Below are 20558 nucleotides of genomic sequence, written 5' to 3'. Positions count from 1 at the left end.
GAAGCTTTCTCAAGCTTTTCTATTTAAGTCTGTCTGCTGTGTCAGCAGAGAAGGTTTCCCTGTTCTCTAAACCACAGTCCTGAGTTGCACATAGTATTACCTCTCTGCAGGCTTCCCCAACAGGATGGGGTGGTATTTGTGTTTGGATGCTATGCAAAGTGCTCTTTGGAAATCAATAGTGCATCCACTTCACCAGTTTGTGAACGCTGACTGAACAGAAATCAGAGGTAGTGGAACTGTGGCCAAACATTTGCATCATGATGAAAGCTGCTATCTGGCACAATTTAAAAATAAGTGATAGAAGGCAAATGTGCCGATCTCTGCGCATCTTCCCGCTGCGTGTTCAGCTGAAATCCTGCTTGGGTCTTTTAACCTCCTAATCTCTGCTGGGAAATACAGAGTTTGACTTTTCCATGTGTGCATAGAAAGGAATACCAAAAAGTCTTTCTAGGAGCGAGGTTTTCAGGACCCTTTGTTAGGGTTGAAGTTTGTTGAGCAACCAGAGACAGGTTGTGATGTAAAGACTTGATGTGAAAGTCTACCACCAGACCCTCAAGCCTCCCACCATGGTGTGGGAGGGCCATGCTGCTTCAGCAGGGGCTTTTGTGGACCAAATGGGCAAGGCTGCTGGCCTCAGCCCCTCCTGGTTAGGTGGGGTTGGCTTGGGGCAGCAGTGGGCAGGTTGGCTGGGGGACTGTGGTGTTTTCCTTGGGAGGGCTGCAGCAATTTGGGTGCTGTCCTGCAGAGACAGAAGCATGCCAGGTGCAGTTACCTAGGTGTAGTCTGCTAGTGCATCCGCTGCTTAGATCTCTGAATGATGAGGGATGACCAAGGAAACCAAAAAATCTATGTATATCAGAAAATAATACGCACTAGGATTCTTCCCTGTTTTTTTTGTTGTTATTTTTTTCCTCCTCTTAAGTAAAATCACTAAAAATACCGTACTTGCCAAAAGAATTAGTGCCAGAAAAGGCTTAGTCAGCAGTAACTCTATTACATGTGTCAACAACCGACTTGTAGGAGCAAAAGGAAAGGGAAAAATAAAAGTGACACCCACGGGTCACAGAAAGACAGAACACACTGAAGTTGTTCCTAATCCTTGTAGGTCATATTTCCTAGGTGCAACTGCAGGGTATGTGCCATGAAGGAGAAGTGACAAAACTGAGACAGGAAAGTCCTCTCTGAAAGAGCAAACATAGAGCTATGCAAATCACTGATTTCCTTCTTTTTTTTTTTTTTTTTTTTTTTTAATAAGCTCTTCCAATCAAAATACAGCTAACTAGCACTGAGTTTTAGATTAAAAAACAACAACAGCAACAAAAAACATATTCCAAATACGTCACGTATGAAATGTTCTAAGTCTAAGGTTCATACTTCAATGTATTTATTGAACTTTTAAAACAGTTGAAAGTGAGTAAATCTTTAAAAACATTTTCAAACAGAAAGCCAAACTTTGATTTAAACAGAAATTTTCTCTAGGCTTGTCAGCTGAATCAGTTCCCCGTTCTTGACCTGAAATGACATTTTCTTTCAGCTACTTTGAGCGTCACAGTCTTTTGGCACAAAGTATAGATCGAGCATTTTCCTTCTCGAGCGTAAGGCCTCTGGCTGTTTGTGCTTGCCATCCTGCTGCTGGCTGTTGGCGTCCGGAGCCCGGCAGCTTGGTCCTCATGAAAATGAAAGTGTAATTCTGTAGTAATCTCTGCAGTGATAGTGACGCTCCTGTCTATTCTTAGCTCTCCGAGACGAGAACATGTTAAACCGACAGTTTCTTCTCAGCAAACCTCCCACATATAAAGATCTTTCACTCTGTCTTGTAATACACGTTTCTAACAAACTGGAGACCGAGCATGGCTGTAAAGAGAGTGTGCTAACTGGAGAGTGGCATCCAACTGTAAGGTGAGAGATTTATTTACTCTGCGTGGGGGAAGGCAGCAAGTCAGCAGCTGGCAGAAGGAGCCTCCTCTGAGAAACAGAAGTGGAGGAAGAAAGCAGATTTTTGTTTGCCCTGAAATTTGCCAGTCTTCCCCTCCCCAATGTGTAAGTGGGTCACACAAATCATTTTCCTTCCCCCACAAACCCACTTCCATCCTTAGACGCTCACCACTACAACACTGCTGGTAAGGGCAGAAATGTGTGATTGATGCTGGGCTGCTGTGTGGGATCAGATAAGCAGAGGGAAAACAGCCCTTTGCAGGCTGGAAAGGGGGAGGATGAGGAGATAAATCAGAGCTGTAAGTGCTTAGAGAGCTGCCAAGGGGGAGGAGAAAAATGATTCAATTTTCTGGAAGCATCCTTTGGGAACAGCAGTCTCTGGAAACCAGCATCTTTGTACCACCTCAAGTTGACTGCTCACAACCTCTGGCACAGCAGAAGTCATTTCAGAGAACCCTGGCTTGAGACTGTGCTGTGTGCTTCCAAGTTTAAAGAATAGGTCTTAAATCATGGGGGAGATCTGCAGAGGAGAGCAGCGTGTGTGCGGAGGTTGAGCTTGTGCTGCTGGAGTGTTGCTGGTCCTGTGATACAGTCCAGCCTCTCTTAGTCTGAACTAAACTGGTGATACTGGAGCAATGACTCCTTAGCTGCGTGGAGCCAGGAGGTTGTTGTTAGCTCCTGCTTCCAGACTTTTCTTTAATACATCCAGGATGTATTAATACAGTCATGAAGAAGTACGATGTAGCACTACCTTAGCGTTAAAGCTGGAAGCGACCAGAGAAAAGTCCTGAACTTCATACAAATATGCTGCTTCTTGTGAGGTGAAATCCTGAAGCCCATGAAATCCATGGGAGCTTTGGTTATTTACGTCAGCATAGTTTATGCCAGAATTTCAGTCCAGTGTACAAACAGAGCGAGGCAGCTTATTGCTAAGCTTGCTCACACGTGCATCGCTGACTTGAACCCATCACACACTTGGCTGCTGCGATGTGTAATTTGGATGCTCAGCCTCTGAAGTCAGTGGAGGAACAGGGGCACTTCCAGAGCAATTTGGACCTTTAGCATGGCTGCTCACTGGAGTTGCCTCTTCTCTCTGAGTGCAGACAAAGGCTAGGTCATGCAGGATCCTGTCTGCAGCTTTCTGGTAACTTGAGGCTAAAGGGGTGGGAGTAGCCTTCACCTGGACCCAGCCCAGATTTAATGGAGACTTAAGATGTTCCCAGTGATGGGTAATCTGTGTAGAGCAGTACATTCAGGAGTGAGCTGTCTGGTCACACAGGCTTCATATCAACTCCATGACCTTTTTTATCACATTTGGCCTCCTTTTAGTAACTGCTCTGTTGGTCCCAGGGAAAGCAGAAGATTCATAATACCATTATCTTCCCAGAGAAAGGCCTCTTTCTGCTATACCTGACCTATCCTCTGGCTCCTATTTTTTCCATCTACAGTCACTGTAGAGCGACCTCCCTCAGATGCCAAAGCAGGGAACTGCATTATTCATTTCAACAGGATCGAGGGACTGCCTGGAGAATTACAGCAAAGTGGCTACCTGGGTAGTATTGACTTCGTAAAACCTTTGGATTTTTGCAGGAGACATGATTTCTTAGAAGCTGCCTCAAACTCAACATTGCACATAACCTTCACCTTCAACAATTTCTCATCAAATTCCAGATACATTTTATTTATGAAAGCTCTAAGATGTATTATTTCAAAGGAGCTAGCTTGCTCTTTTACATATATCCAAGGTCAACTGAGCAGAAGAGTTTGATAAGCAAGAGGAGCTAGGTAGAGAGGTGGCATTGAAGGGTTTGCTCCTAAGTTTGAAATGAAGTTTCTGATGGGCTGACAATGAAGCAGTGAGAATATTGCCATGTCCCAGGCACAAACAGCACCAAAAGCTGAGTAATTCTTTCAAGCAGTGTCCTCTTGTGCTGAGCTAGGCAATAAACTTACATCAGTGAACACCATGAGAATTTAGTCATTCAACAGAGTCTGAATTGTGGGAAGTTATGCCAGATAGGTGGAGATCAGGTTCTGGAACCTAAGAATTGAGTAGCAACAGCTAGATGGCAACTTGTCTCTGTAGTATTCATTGTGGAACTCGGTGCTTAAGAGGAAGTACTCAGCAGGAGGAGGAAGAAAACAGAAGAACCTGAAATAAATCTACTGGTGAAAAGCGTGTGCACCATCTCCTCTCTGTGTAGTTGGGAGTAACATCAGACTACAGAAGCACATCCACACAGGAGGTCTCCCAGGATGGTAAGTACACTGACGAGCTTTTGAGGGTGCTGGGAGTAGTAATGGAGAGGTAAATGCACTTAGTTCATTTGAGACCCTTTAAACATCTTGTGGGGAAGATTTTCTAGCCTGAAAAGTCTCACCCTTGTATTTGAAATCCAAGATCTGAAACAGTTTGACCCTGAGGGAGAAAAGAAGTAACAAGTATTATTTTGGGGTGCAGGGAGAAAGCAACCCGATGCAATAAACAGCCTCCTGTGTGTACTGTGTAGATTGGGGTATTAGCTTGTGATCCAGTCTGTGAAGCAATGCTAAGTGCTTGCATTTATTACTCTTGGATGAACTTTAGTCATTGAAATTGGCAACCGGTGAAGCACTGAAAGCTAGAGGAAGCCATAGCTAATTACTGACCTGCTACAATATCATTATTAAAATTCTGCTTGCCTGTGATGTTTTCTTTCTTGCTGAAATGAATCTCAAAGTGGTGCCCTTCCCCCCGCTCTGTCCCTATATATTTTAGTACATTTCTCATGACCTCTCTATAGCAGCTGGGAATCACTGTATTAGTCACAAATATCAAGGAGGACTTCATTTGAACCAAATGACAGATGACTATTATGGCACGTATGAGATATGTTAACTCTTATTTTAAGAGAAATGTTGCTTTTTGGAGCCATTTTGTTGCTGTAGCAGAAAAAGGGAAGTGAAACGAATCATTTCTCACAAGCTCCATCCTTCTGAAGCCATCACACGACTGTCAGCGCACCTACAGCTGCAGTGTCCTACCAAGATGCTACCTGAGCCACAAAATGTGTCGTGGGGAGCACTTTAGCTCTGGGGGTCAGACGGACAAGACGGCACGTCCTGTGCTCAGGTTTGGTGTCGAGAATCACCTGGGCACCCAGAGGAGCCTGTTTGTTAGCAGACAGCCCAGCTGGTCGGGACAGCTGCTGCCGAAGCAGGGAGCTGTGCAGCGGGGCCTGCAACCTCAGTGGGCTTTCCCTGGCTGAGGCTGAAGGGCTGCTGCTGTTGTTTTTCTGTTACCTTTCTCATCCTCTTTTAAAATCATTTTGCCTCAGTTTCTTAGCAAACTCAGCCTCTTCTGCCTTGCTGTCTCTTCATTTTCTTCCTACTAACTTTCCTGGCTCAGCGTTCAACCCAGACTTGCGTTGCTATCACACAGCTTTGTCACACAGCATGATGTGTTATATCCCCCTCTCTGCTCAGACTGTAAGCTCTTTAGGGTGAGACACCACGTCTTTGTACTGGGCTTAAAACACAAACTGGGATCTCAAGGTCACAAGGACCTGCACATGACCCTCACTATATTCCCCAAGTCAGTGTTTCAGGCTCAGCTCCCTTGTCTCCCAAGACATCCTCTATCTCTTCTGTTCAATCCCACTAGTTATTGTTAGTTGGATCCCACAAGAAGCCTTTGGGGCTATGGCCATGCTGCATCCAAGTCCTGCCAGCACTGTGCAGCCACAAGGTGCAGGGAGGGCCAAATGCATGGCCATGCTGCCTTGCTGGTGTGGGAGGGCAGACAGCATCAGCCCCTGCAGTTCAGGTAACAATAGCTGTGAACATATGGTAAGATGGACAGGACAAGCCTGGCAGGATCCTTTCTACCTAAAACTAGCTTGAGTATGACCACCAGCAGAGCAACTGAGTATCTGATATCATAACAGCATGTTCATCCATCAGGCTACAAATGCCCGGTGGCTCAGGGATAGGAAGCAGCAGTCTGGGGACTGGACAGGTGGTGATATCATCTGGTATCACTTTTTGAAATCCACCATACCCCAGGATGTGCTTCTTGCTTCTGAGCATGAAACATGACAGCTGATTCCTAAGGGCAAGTTCACCTCTGGTGTCAGTGCAGTGATAGCATGCAGGGACGATTCATAACTCATTAGGCGTGTGTGAAGTGCTCGGTTTGGGCATTTGAGAAGGCAGAATAGGCAAGTGGCCAGCTTACCCCTGCCCCACCACCTGCTTTGAGTTTGGACATACTTTGGTATTTGCTCTTGTGGCTGCCTCTGCTGGTGATAAGGCAGAGAATCCTGTCTGAAGAGGAAAATAAGTTAACTTAATTCCTAGCATCATACTTTCAATAACAGAGGAATCTAGATTTTGGCCTAATCTGGCCCAAGTCCTATTAACAGAGTCCTTTCTGGAAGAGACAGAAGCACTGAAAATGGCTCAAATGCATAGGGAGAGAGCAAGGGCCTAACAGAGTCACACACGATGAGATTGGTGCTGTACATTATCACCCATGGTTTCTGCACTTAGGTATTGCTTGATGGCAAATGTGCTAGCCTGCAACAGGACAAAAGTGGGGGCTGGAGGATAACTTGAAGAGGCAGTGATGCAGTTGTTTACACATTAATTACTGCTGTGATTTTTGTGTGTAGACAGCACCAGGGAAAAGCTGCAGGAGACTGTCTCCCTCTCTCACACGTTGGAATCTGTTAATGTCACTCAAGATCCATAACACAGAGAGAACGTTGCACAGATCTGTGCTTAAATCTCAGAGCACTATATAAAGCAATGGCCGTGACCTGCTTTTTTACGCTGTTACTGGCTTTCTGCAAACGTTGCCACAACACTTTATTTTCCCTCTTGCATACATTTCTGTTTTTCAGATTGTGAAAAAAGCATTAGGAACATCCCTGATGGTTAACAAGTCTTCCAACACAAAATTAAGCGCGAACAATCAAAAAGACGTCAAAATGGTAATTATTGGGATACACTACCTTTGCTTACAAGAGCTGAGATTACACTGACATTTCTGAAAAGATATAACAGATCAAGAAGAATGATTTTATTGCCTCCTTTAGAAACCTGTGTAGGTTTTAATCCTGTTTGTAAGCAAGTGAGTGACAAAACCCTCATTGATTTATCCAGTAGGCTGATCAAACCTTGCCGAGAGGGACAAACCTGGAGCCTAATCCTGCAGCCTTCACTCAGGACAGTGAATCTTGCTCATGCAAATAGCCTCACTTCTTTCATTAACCCAGAGGCTAGTGAGTGCCAAATAAGTAAATGAAATTTGTATTTCTTCTGCTGATGTAAATCAGCACTGATTGAAGTCAGTTTCTATGGACATCCTATATTCCATATAATGCAAGAAGAATTTGGTCCATATAACATGGTGAAATTCTTCCTAAGACCTCACCACTTTCCCCTTACTTTGTGAGGTCTTGTGTGTGTTGTCTGACACTGGGCTGACTGTCATTCAGGCTTAGTCTCACCATAGCAAGCTTCTGGAATCACTTGATTTATTTAGCATGCTTGGATCACCTGGCATCACAGCACGGTGACAGCCAAGATGTGACTTGGAAATAGACCTTTTACCTGAGAAATGCCTTCTAAAACCTGCATGATGTTTAAGTCTTGCAGGCATGTTCCCAGGATGAAATTCAGAATTGTTAAAAATTGGTAGGATTTTCTTTGTCATCAACAAGAGTGAGAACAAGCCAGTGGGAATAAAATTAAGTAGATAGTTTAAAAGCATTTTTCTCATTCTAGGTCAAATCACTCTCTGAAATTGATGGCAGCACTGTAAATCTTGAGAAAAGCATAGAAAATGAAAAGTAAGAGATTTTATCCACATAGAAACCGAAATAGATGCTTTCAGAAGAAGCTGGCTTCTACTCAATTTTCATACGTACCATTTTGGGAGTTCACATTTATAGCTACAGCCACTCAACTGCTGCCAGACTCAGTTCTCCTGTCTGGAGGTCCAAATGCTCAGCTCTGGATTGCACATTGCTTGCCATGGGGTGGTGGGTGCTCCCAGCTCCCAACACCGCCAGAGGGAGCCAGCCAAATTTTCTCACTGCTGGGGGAACATCGATTTGCTCTGGTGTCCGTCTTCTCCTTAAGAGTACAATACATAGAGCCTGGTGCTTTATGTGGGTATATGAGGTAGCCAGGCTGTGGACTTTTTTTTTTTTTTTTCCAATCCACCTTCAGGAAAAAAAAAAAAAAAGAAGAAGTAAAAGAAGTACAGAAAAAGGGAAATGAAGCCAATTCACCACACTAACATGTCACAAAATGTCTTTCTGTTTCTCCTTATGGTACTACTAGGCTTGATACCACAGTTAATTTTGTGTTGTGGGCATTCTTTCTTTGTTTTTGGTGGAAATTTTGTTGAACGCTCATTTCTCCTGTACTAAAATAATAATCAATGTCAAACTAATCATAAGGCTTGGGGGAAAAAATAAGCTTTTTTTTTTTTTTTTTTTTTTTTTTTTCCTTGACAAAATAAAACAAAACTAAAATCACGGTCCTCACATAAGCCAACATATTAGCCTCATGTAAGCCCACATATTTGGACCATGGTCCTCACTTTAAGTGATGTATCTAAGAAAACCGACTGCCGGTAGCTGAAAGCAGAGCTACTGTTGAATGGCTTTGATTTACCTGCAACAGGTAGTTATCCATTAGCTGATATATCAGTGACTTGGCGAGTGCATAAATCTTACCCTGTTGGATTCTGTTCTAGTATCAATTCTCAGGGGCAATTTTGATGCTTGGTTTTGTTGCCCTGATGGCTGTTTACTTCATGAGAACATCCAGCACAGTTGATCCTAAGGGAGAAACTGTTGTCAGCATTTACCGAGAGGGGGAAGAAGAAGAACTTCATGGAGACTTCCAGACACCCACGATAACTGAGGAGGGCACCAATAGATCTAACGATTCCTGCAGGTAAGCCAGGCCTGATGGCTCATGGAGAATTAATCACCAGGTGGAGAAATAGCTACAATGCTGACAGCATCTACATGGATTTTGCTGCTTTCTCGCTGTGGAATAGCTGATAAAGTACCACTAACTGGGGAAGAGTAGGGGTGTTGTTTGGGCACAGGGTCATTAGTCATTATTCCCCTAGTAGAAGGGGTGATAGGGGCAATATTACAGCTCCACTACTGTCCTGTGCTGGTAGGTTCAGCACAACTCTGTAGCTGCCCCAGCACCTACAAGCACCCCCTTGGGAGGCAGCAGGGTGAGCAGCAGACAAAGCGTCCCTACACTGAGATCACCTCTCTCAGATGCCACAGGAGGCAGTGGGTTTTGGTCTCTGGGAAAGGTCAGGGAGGGTGCCAAAGTGCCACCCAGCCCCAGGGGATAGCTTTTGTCCTCATCTTTAGGATGGTAAAAATCAAAGCTCAGAACAGCTACTGAGAAGCCATTCTGATGGATATGGGAGGAAAAATTTACATGTGTTCTTGACTATAAAAGCTGGGGATAGAGAGTACTCTCAGCTCGTTTTTCCAACTCAGCTTGTTTGGTGTTGGCACTGACATTCAGAACGATCAGCTGTGCAGTGTGACAGGTGCTTGGTTTCCTGCTGGGTCACAGTTGCTTGCTTCACAATATACAATTGCACTTGCAGATTTGAACTTGTGGAAAATGTTCCTTATGACTTACCTTTTGAGGTAAATACCACTGCAGCCAAACCCTTGTACCAAGCCTGGATAAGTCTCCTCGATATAGCCCAGGAAAATATTCATGTGGCTTCTTATTATTGGTCTCTTACTGGGAAAGATATCAACGTCAATGATTCCTCTTCAGAGCAGGTAGGAGAAAATCAATGACAAGCACATCTGGGGTTGTACATCTTATGTCCACGGGGCAGACTGACTGCATGGCTTATCTCTAAGAAACATCGCTTAACTCACATAAACCCACAACAGTTTTTTTATGCTGGTCTGAAGCAGCAGAGCAGTTTTCCTCCTGCAGTCAAGCTAGACTTCATGTGGGCTCTGTCCACATCTCTGAATACTTCCATGCTGTGTTTTAAGAGCAGCCTCGAGATCAGTCTCAAGGTGTGACCTGTCACCCTGTGTGACCTGTGGTGTATCCCTGGCTCCAGTGCTGAGAGCAGATAACACAGGCCAGTGCACAGGCTCACCCTGAGAGCATTTGTCATGTTTAATTGCTCCTTGGTGCAGTTTTGGCCTATGGCAATTGGCAATTTCCCAAGCAATCCTGAGCAGGGTATGGGGGACAGTACAGGCTGGGGACTGCTCTAATACAGGCAAAAATGGACAAGACCACCCTGCTTCAGGCACGTAGAGAGTTTACCACATGTCAGGAATGGTGCTGTTTGAGATCTGGGTCAAAGAGCTGACACTGAACTGCTTTTTACTGTGGGCATAGCCACTGCCTCCCTCCTGAGTCACCTTCCTCATCCTCTTCAGAGGCTCCCTGTCCCTTCCTCCCAGGTGCTGGTGTGAGTTGACTCAGTCCTCAGCATGAGAGGAAATAAAAGTGGCAGATGTGAGGCTGAGCCCTACCTCGGTTAAAGGGACAGCCCAGTCTGAGTCTCTGTTAATCATATAGTAAAACATGATAAATAACAAAAAACATATCACGTAGGGTGAAGATATTCTGAAGAGGTTTGAAAGATTACTTGCGGAGAATGTCTCTATGTATATTGCAACAAGTATGCCAACTTTGTCTACGAATTCAACTGATCTTGAGCTTTTAGAAAATAAAGGTAATTATCTCACCTTAGTGTTGATCTCTGAAGTTTGGTATTGCTTAAAGGCAAGATAAATTGGCCTCTGAGGCCTATTCTGGCATGGTGCTTACATGGTCCTGAGCTCGAAGTCATACTGTTCATAGGATAAGCACTGAATATTCACTACTTCACAATTTCTGTGTATTTTGCCATGACCTCAAGGATTTTTCTTCAAGTTCATGTTTTGTATATTTTTGCAAATTATTGTATTTCCAGGAACTGGTGCTTGTGAGTTTGGTAGCCATTGCTGGCCACAAGCATTAAACATCCAGCCATGCTCTGGCTGTCAGGGGAACAGTACACTATACCACCTCCATGGTGTATCTAAACTTATTTCTCCCTTCCCTGTCTTTCTTTAGGGGCTCATGTAAAGAAAATTAATTTTGAACATTTGACAGGAGGAGTTCTGCATAGCAAATTCTGGATTGTAGATATGAAACACGTATATATTGGTAGTGCAAATATGGACTGGAGATCTTTATCTCAGGTAAGCTCTGCTATTGTGTATTCAAACACCTTGGGTAAAATTAATGTCCAAGCATATAACAGAAAAAATCCTAATGACATAAAAATATTGACTGAAAGGGACAAACAGCAAAGAACCCCGGGATGCCGGAGGTGGCTCTTGCTGGGGCTGTGACATAGTGTGCTCTCTTTGCAGGTGAAAGAGTTTGGTGCTGTGATATACAACTGCAGCTGCTTAGCCAAAGACCTATGGAAAACATTTAGTACTTACTGGGATCTTGGACATGCTAATGCTACCATCCCATCCCCTTGGCCTCGAAACTATTCTACCCACATTAACCACAGTCATCCTCTGGAAGTAGAATTTAATGGAACCTTGACAAAAGCCTACTTTTCTGTAAGTAGGTTTTAAAATAACAAGATGAATTATAAACTATGTTTAAGCTTTGACCAGAAAAGTTTCTTCAGTGCTTGTTAGCTACTGCAACTCTAGCTAGATAATAATTTATTCAACAGGTTTCTCTGGAACTACTCAAGGAATAAGGGTCACCACGGCTTGGGCTATCAGGCTGTATGGCAAGGACAGTGTGCAAGTCTCCTGTGGGCTTAATATCTTAATAAGTATTTGACTCACTGGGCCTGAGAAACAGTAGTGTTGCACCTCATATGCTTTGTTCTACTGTAATTAAAACTGAATAGACTTGAATGTGAACGAATCGCAGTCTGATAAAAGAAGGATGAAATCACTGACCTGCACGCTTTCTTCTGACAGGCTTCTCCTCCTGCATTTTGTCCAGAAGGCCGCACTCATGACCTCTTTGCTATTATCAGTGTTATCAGTGCGGCACATAAATTTGTCTATATTTCTGTTATGGAATATTTCCCTACCAGCCGTTTTGTTCACCCAGAAAGGTATGATTTTAATCCTGACCAAATCAGTTGACTGTCTAGGTTGCTTCTGTATCATCTTGGGCTATTTAAAGGGAAAATGTAATATTTCCTCCCCTGCTCCAACCAGAAAGGAAATCATTCAGCTTTCTTGAATACCAAGAACTGAGGCTTTGCTCCACAATCAGTGGCTGCCTCATCGACTGTGCAATTACTGACTAGATCAAGAGCTCAGAGGATTTTCAGTTTCTGTGTAGTACAGTTGAACCTCTGGTTTCCTCATCTCCTGCTCTTTACTATGAATACATTCACAGAAAGTCTCTTCCCCGCCTTAGGAATGGAAGTGCTAATTCTCCTCATTCTTCATCTGAAGCCTTAATCCTCCATTTGTGACATCTAGGGCCTGATCTGATGCAAGCAGGAGTTTGAAAGGCGAGGGGAAGCGGCACTAGGCCTCAGGCTATCTCCACAGCAACCAGCTGTAGGGCGATGAATTGGGGCTGATTAGTTCAGGTTAGGTTCTTCCAGCAGCTGAGGCACAGGGAACAAAGCAGCTGTCTTAATGCCCCAGTGTTAATCAACTAGAAACCAATACATTGAAAACATGGAAACTGTTCAAAAACAGCATTCCTAAATAGCATGTTTTTCCAAGCTTTTCAGGATCTACAAGTAAGTTTCAGACGGTCAGCCTGAGTCTGAAAGCACACAGCTGCTCTGGTTGTGATAGGAAGATGTGCGAGGGAGGATTTGAGAATTCAGGCCTTTGTACAATGGATCAAAAGGAATAAGCTAGGGAAATTAATTCATCATTGCTCATGGGACTGTGAGTGAGTGCTGGACCTCTCTGCATCAGCCATCCTGTCTGTGTAAGCGACACTTGCCTTCCTCTGTGCAGCACTTGTTATGTCTACGAAATGAAAGCCACATGAGAGTTCGGAGTTACTAGTCCTGGGCTGCACATTGCCCAGCTCTTTGTGTTATATAGTTAGGAGCAGGATGTTAAATACTCTTCCCTAAGATACTGCCAACACAAATGTCAAGAAAACTGACAGGCTCCATGTTTAGGGGAGCACAGCTATGTTTGTTACCTCAGGGGCACACAGCATACTGAAAAGAGCAAGAAGGAATGGGGCAGCATAGAGACCATGTTGGCTGATGGCACAGGACCACTGTAGATCCTAGAAATAGCCTTCAGGTCCCTGAAATGGCCACATTCTGCAAAATGTCTCTTAGGCTTTCCTCTGGGCTCTTCCCTGTCCTTTTTATGTTGTGCTGTATGATCTTGCTTTACATTGGAGTTCCTATTGTCATGTTTAGTTTCCTAAGGAAATGAGCACGATGTACACACATTCTATGCGTGTACGTGTATACATGCACTTTACTAAGTTTATTTTAAAAAAAAAAAAATATATATATATATACATACCAATTCCAACTAAATTTGAGAGACTGGATCTCTCTAAACAAATTGTGAAGAGACCTGGCTGAGTAGAAGGCAGACATCTTATGCATACCTTCAGTGAAGGCATGACTGCCGGTCCTAGTAGTCAATAGCGATCCCATTTGCGCACAGCATCACTTTTGTTCTCAGTTTATTTTCAAAGTTTTCTAGAGAGTCATTTCAAAAATTCTCTTCTCTCCACCCACTTTATTTTCTCTAGATACTGGCCAACCATTGACAATGCTCTGAGACGTGTGGCTTTCAACTACAGAGTACAAATTCGGCTTCTGGTCAGCTGCTGGACCCACTCTGACCCAGCCATGCTCCACTACCTGAGGTCCCTGAGTGCTCTCAACAACCCACATACCCACATCAGTGTCAACGTGGTATGATAAGAAACCTGATTTTGAAAAGACAGTTTTGAGGATATGGTCTCCAGACTGATTTTTGTGTCTAAGCTGTCAGCTGCATGTGCAAATATAAGGCTTTAGAGAAGCAGATTGTTTCCACTGGTGTGCTAAGTTTCAGGTCCTTCAGAAAATAAGGTCCAAATGATAACCTTTGAGGAAGGTTAATGCAAACAACTGGTGATATCAAGGGATGTGCCTAGCTGCAGCATTTGTGATGTTAGCAATGCAATCATTTTTGCTGAGCACCATGACAGTAACAGTTCAAATTATGACTTATTGCTCTTCTTATGACCCTTTTCTGTATGCAGTATCTCAGATGGGTCTATCTAGAATTAGCAGAATCACAGAATCATTAAGGTTTGAAAAGACCTCCAAGATCATCTAGTCCAACCATCACCCTACTACCAATATCACCCACTAAGCCATGTCCCTAAGCACCATGTCCAACTTTTCCTTAATCACCCCCAGGGACGGTGACTGCACCACCTCCATGGGCAACCCGTTCCAATGCCTAACCACTCTTCCTAAGAAGAAATGTCTCCTAATTTCCAACCTGAACACAGTACTTGAGGTGCGACCTCACCAGAGCAGAGCACAGGAGGACGACCACCTCCCTGGCCCTGCTGGCTGCACTATTCCTGATACAACCAGGATGCTGTTGGCCTTCTTGGCCACCTGGGCACACTGCCAGCTCATGTCCAGGCAAGGATCAACCAGCACCCCCAGATTCTTTTCCTCTGCACAGCTTTTCAGCCAGTCTGCCCCAAGCCTGTAGCGCTGTATGGGGTGGTTGTGGCCAAAATGCAGGACACAGCCCTTAGCCATGTTGAACCTCATCCCATTGGCATCTGCCCATCAGCCCATCCTGTCCAGGTCCCTCTGCAGGGCCTTCCTACCCTCCAGCAGATCAACAACTTGGTGTCATCTGCAAACTTATTGAGGGTGTACTCAATTCTCTCATCCAAGTCATCAATAAAGATATTAAGGAGGATTGGCCGCAACACTAACTCCTGGGGAACACCACTCGTGACTAGTTGCCAGCTGGATTTAACTCCATGTTAAATGGAGTTAAACTGACCCACTATAATTTTATTTATTTTATTATTTTATTTTATTTTATTTTATTTTATTTTATTTTATTTTATTTTATTTTATTTTATTTTATTTTATTTTATTTTATTTTATTTTATTTTCAATTGAGAGCTTTTCTATTTGCCTATACAAATTGATCCATTTTTTTTCAGCAATGAATATTACACAGAGTCCACAGACAATAGAATGGAAAACACAGAGTGAGTAGGGGATGGTGTGGAAGCTCCCAACAAAATGCAGTTATCAGGAAAAAAAGGCAGTAACAGATGTAAGGTGGAATTGTTTTTACTGGGAAAAAGGGAAAAAAAAGATCAGAAATGTAGATTTAGTAAGATTTGACACAAAAAGTTAGGCATTATTGTTGTCTACAGTACTCCTTGTGTCTGTGATCAGCCCATTTTAGCACGAAATAAGAGCAGCAATCAGTGGTAAATGCAGATCTATTAAACAGCTGCCTAAAACTGCATTTAATTGTCTGCCCTGTAATGATAATAGCTGTGCCTCTAATGGAACATTGTGAAGCAAACATCCTTATCTGATTTCAATTGCTTATCCAATTTTATGTATAGTAGAAGTACTATTTGTTAGTTTTCTTGGATAAAAGTAAAATCTCTTTTATGGTACACTTAATAGCAGTGTGTGTAATATTTTTTCTGTAGTTTAATATTGCTTGAAAATATAGAAAATCTGCATTGTCAAATTACTCAGTCTGATCCTCACCTGGCATTTCTATCTATGTTTTAATTTCTCCCATCCAGAAACTCTTCATTGTTCCAGTTTTTAACCACACAAATATTCCTTATGCGAGAGTGAATCACAACAAATATATGGTCACTGATAAATCAGCCTATATTGGTACGTATTCCATTATTACAAACATTTTTAGTATCTTCAAATCTATAGGGCTGAGAATGAGATAGGATGGGCTGCAATATCAAAAAAAAAAAAAAAAAAAAAAAAAAAAAAAAAAAAGCTAATTTTGCCGTGTAAAGTAGATAAACATATCAAAATACACATCTTTTTCAGAATATCTTCCCTGGGCATAGAAGCAGAGATGCAAAGGGGAGAAAATAATGTAGGTCAGGTTCAGTAGGAGATTATCTCATATGATTGTGAACCATTAAGAATGGAGTGTGACAAGTCAGAGTGCATAGTTTGTGACAAGCACAGTGGGAATTTCACAGACTGTGTGCTCAGAATGATGCAGTGATAGCTAATGCTCTAGTACATTATCGTGCTTTAATAAAAATAAATTGCTGGGAGGATTTAATTCCACATAGTTTGTTGAACAGAATTCTAGGCATTGAAATAAGGAAATAAGGAAACTCTAGTGTCAATTGCTGCTCAGTTCCTGAAAGTCAGGATGGTGTTTATTTTTCTTGCTCTTTTACGAGGATCCCTCTAAAAAGGAAAGGGGCCTGTCATTTCAGTCAGTTCATCCTCCAAGCAATACAAACCAGCAAATATCCTGACCTTCCAAAGGGCTGAAGACTTGCAGCTCCAATTGCTTTTAATAGAACCTGTTTCTTACCATGTTGTCTTTTGAAGATAGGTATGCAAATAAGTTGTTTTCATGACAAAGCACCTTCTAGAATTGATAGTAGATTTTCTGGCTAAGGCAAGCACCAGAAGAAAATGCTAAGTGTTAAAATATGTATTTTTTCGTAATATTTGCTTTTCTGAATGCTGGTGGCTTTGGAGAGAGCCCTAGGCAACATTTACAGCCAGATTCCCAACTTTGCCTGGTTTAAAAGCAGGCTTTGCATTTTGAGCTCAGAACAGCTCCTGAGGATTTAATCTAGGATCCAGTTTCTCCTCTTATTTTCCTTTAACAAGTGAAGACCCACTCTGAAGCTCATTTGTTGCTAGTCCTTTGCTTCTGATAGTATACAAAGTGCTTGAGGTTATTTTACTGGTAGCATACTGCCTCATAGATAAAGAGAGAATTAAGTACATTGAAGATTCTCCTCTTCTCTATGCAGAAACCCGTATCAAACACCAGCTTTAGCCCCCTCATAATACCCAAATGCTGCGCTCTGTTCCCATATTTATTCAAGCAGATGCACACATCTCTGCCACACACTAAGAAATCAGATTGCTGTGAAGCTTCAGAGTGGCAGTTAACACTGTCTTTCCAAAACTTGAGGTCTGGAATAAGAAAGAGGTGACCTGATTTTTGTTGCTCAGTTAGCCCTAATGAGATTTGCAGTTGTACAGCAAATCAGCAAAGCAAGGCAATGTATACTTAACAAGTCCAGAGATCAAACAAAACATTGGAAAATGGATGTTTTCTAATTAGCTCCTTTTCCACTACACAGGGACTTCCAATTGGTCAGAAGATTACTTCACTAACACAGCTGGTGTGGGACTAATTATCAAGCAGAATTCAACCAACCTGCGAAGAAGGCCTATCCAGGAACAATTAAAAACCCTTTTTGAGCGTGACTGGAATTCCAAATATTCAGTGAATCTAGAAGATGTGCAAGGACAGAAAGACTGTAACTGGAGAGACAGTCTCTGAAGTGAACTGAAGTATGCATTTAAAATAGAAAGAAAAATACATATTAATCTTGTTCCCTGTGCAAAACAAGGAGCTTTCTGTTTTATGTCTTTGTCAGATAAATTTATTATTTGTGGTATCCATGCTGCCTGATGATGTTAGAACTTCTCAGAGTTGAGTCTACCTGCCTACTCATTAGTCAGCGTGTGACATTTTCTTTGCTGTGTATGATTACCCCATCTCAGAGTTAATGAAACGCATGCAGTATGATAAGACAAGCTGTCTGATATTAAAGCAAACATGGAAGACATAACCAGATCTGAATACATCGGAGAAGCAGGTCATTATTGCTGTGCTGTCTTAGGATGCTATATATTCAACCCTAATATTCCACTAACAGTGTTTTCTTACATGTGTTTAAAAATAAAGTTCTGGCTACTAGAAGGTTTGAGTACTGCAAGTAATCACCTACAGCAGCAAGGGAAGATATTTGAAAGCATTAGGCATTAGAGGTACAAGGAAGCACCTGTATTTAAATGTTGAGGCTAATCACTGGAGTTAAATACCTAGGATTTAAATCTTGGGATCAGCTTCCAGCTCAGCTGCCCTGGATTGCGCGTCTGGTGTGCTTGGATATCTGTGCATTGGCCTCCTGTAGTAAGCAAGATGGGGGCCAAGCTGTGATGAGAGGTGGAGCTGAACTAGGACTGAGATTCCTTGGACTGTTTAATCCATCACTACAAGCCACTGTTTGTTGTTAATAAGGCATATTTTTTAAGACATGTAGTTATATCTACTGATCACACTGTATATTCACATATATGTTAACATACCGAGGAGATACAGTTGCTTGCAATGCACTCCTCTCCCATTTATTTTCTAGAGTCTGCTTAAAAATTTGAGATATCCATTCACTAATTAAAATTTCTTGCACAGTAGAATTTCCCAGTTTGGGTTTTCATTAGCTTCACAAGTTTCTCAACCTGTACCAAGAAGTACATCTGGCCATACACTGTATTAATAATTGTGTGCAGGAAAAACATCTGGACGGATTTTTCCCAATACAAGAAGCACACGTGAATGGTGGGAGAATTTGAAAATCTTTTTGAGAAGTTAATGTGTTCATGAACATCAACGAAGCTACTTTCTGTAGAGCAATGCTCTCCTCTAGATGGCACTCGAAGCTACGTTTTCACTTTTTTTCCAAGGCAAGTTTAGCAGGAAAAGGAAGAAAACTTTTTCTTCCCCTTTTGAGCTCCAATCGGACAGTAACGGTAAGTTGTTCAGTGGGGCAAAGTTTCTGGACAGGTTGTGAAGCTTGTATCTTGGTAATACAAGAATCCTCTGGGATAAGGTTCAACTTATAAAGGAAAAATTGATGCCTTCAAGGGTGCTATTTTATTTTCCGCCATCACCTGTTTTTTGTTTGTTTGTTTGTTTTTGTTTGTTTGCTTGTTTTTGTTTTGTTTTCCTCCACATACAAAGGAGGGCTTTGCAATTAAGGCAATGAACTGGATTTCAGATGAACTTGGGTTTAGCTTCCTTTTTTTTATAAGTCTTTTGGGGCCTCTTGGTGGCTACACGTTATTTGTACTCTATTACAAAGGTAAAACATGGTGTAAATTATAACCTGGCCTTGCATCTCTCAGTATTTTCCTTTTCCATGTGTGAGACAGGGATAGTAATAGTCCTTATCAACCCATCTATTGCTTGTCTCTTTCATTCAGATTGTGATTTCTTCAAGGTAAGGATTTTCCCAAGTGTAATTCATTATTACACTTCACAATTCATTAATTATTGTGTGTTAGGCTTGGATGGATTTTTCTAGTTTGGAGGTCAACTAAGCCCTGGCCACAGACAGTTCAGATATTGCTCAGTGCTGGTCTACTTGGGTGGGCCTAGGCAAAATTCCTGGCTTGGGTCTTGAGCATGGTAGTCTGCTAGACCCAGGTCCTCTCACCTACCTGTGATGAAGTACATCTTTAGCTAACTGACCTGCCTTTATTTGAGAGGATTTCGTGTAGAGCTTCTGCCCTGCTGTCCCAGCAAGTTTCTGAGGACACTTGGCTCGGTGCAAGGCCTTGTGGCTATAGCACTGCTGACAGCCATGCAGATGATAGCCATGCAGTACCTAGCAGGCTCCATAGCTTTATGCGTTTGGACAAGACAACAAAGTTACCTGAACTCATGCATTAGACATCAGCTTCATCCCAAAGCTTTTCTATTATCTGTTTCTGATCCTAATTTTTTGATAGTTATAAATTTTTCAACAACTGCTAGCTCTTTCATCAGGGGCACTGGCTCCTTGGCCTCTGTTTTCTCATTCAGGATTAACTTTGGCTGTCTTGCCTTTGGGATATCAGAGGTCATACTTCAAATAGGAGACATGAAAAAGATGCAGGGTGACTTTTTTACACGGGCAGGTAGTGATAGGAGAAGGGGGAGTGGTTTTAAACTAAAAGTGAGGAATTTAGTCTAGAGGTTAGGAGGAAATTCTTCACTCAGAGGGTGGTGAGGCACTGGCACAGGTTGCTCAGAGAAGCTGTGGATGCCCCATCCCTAGATGTGCTCACAGCCAGGCTGGATGGGGCTTTGGGCAGCCTGGTCTGGTGGGAGGTGTCCCTGCCCACGGCACGGGGTTGGAACTGGGTGATCTTTAAGGTCCATTCCAACCCAAACCATTCTGTGATTCTATGTTTCTAGGAAATATAACAGCAAAATAGCCAGCTAATAGTCATGTATTTATGTCCCAACAATGAAGGATACTGGGGTGGGAGAGAAGGAACGGCGACATACATGTGCTTCTTTTTAATGTATTTATAGCTCCCTTTCCATGCCAAATTGTAGTTCTAGGTTTGTGTGGCTGGAGACTGCACATAGATGTTTAGCTGAACAGCCCAATTTTCCAGCATTAAAAAATGAACAGCAGTATCCCAAGAAACCTACCATAGTTAAGGAAACAGCCTGAGAGTCAAAAAATAGGTGGGGTCAGAAACACAGGAGCCTGTTGACAAGATGTCAGTGTTTTGCAGACTTATGTCTGTGCTCCTTGCACTCTTT

At 42.6% G+C, this 20558-nt stretch overlaps 1 protein-coding gene across 3 annotated transcripts; it reads left to right on the top strand.

Moving 5' to 3' along the window:
- Positions 1 to 1779: 1779 nt before the first annotated feature.
- PLD4 (phospholipase D family member 4) lies at positions 1780 to 17942 on the top strand. 3 transcript variants are annotated; one of them, XM_013104406.5, is made up of 12 exons: positions 1780 to 1899; positions 4022 to 4194; positions 6819 to 6908; positions 8684 to 8886; positions 9572 to 9755; positions 10558 to 10678; positions 11062 to 11189; positions 11364 to 11564; positions 11940 to 12079; positions 13717 to 13882; positions 15757 to 15853; positions 17317 to 17942. In XM_013104406.5, exons 2-12 carry the CDS (start codon positions 4192 to 4194, stop codon positions 17517 to 17519), a joined length of 1536 nt encoding a protein of 511 aa, XP_012959860.3. In that variant the 5' UTR covers positions 1780 to 1899; positions 4022 to 4191; the 3' UTR covers positions 17520 to 17942. The 3 variants fall into 3 exon arrangements, with proteins under 3 accessions (XP_012959860.3, XP_021131511.3, XP_071894325.1); XM_021275836.4 differs by lacking the exon at positions 6819 to 6908; XM_072038224.1 differs by lacking the exon at positions 1780 to 1899 and having other exon boundaries at positions 3636 to 4194.
- Positions 17943 to 20558: the final 2616 nt, after the last annotated feature.

The sequence above is a fragment of the Anas platyrhynchos genome, chromosome 5 (genome assembly GCF_047663525.1).
Source record: "Anas platyrhynchos isolate ZD024472 breed Pekin duck chromosome 5, IASCAAS_PekinDuck_T2T, whole genome shotgun sequence".
NCBI lineage: Eukaryota > Metazoa > Chordata > Aves > Anseriformes > Anatidae > Anas > Anas platyrhynchos.
This window is presented reverse-complemented; position numbering and strand designations above follow the sequence as displayed.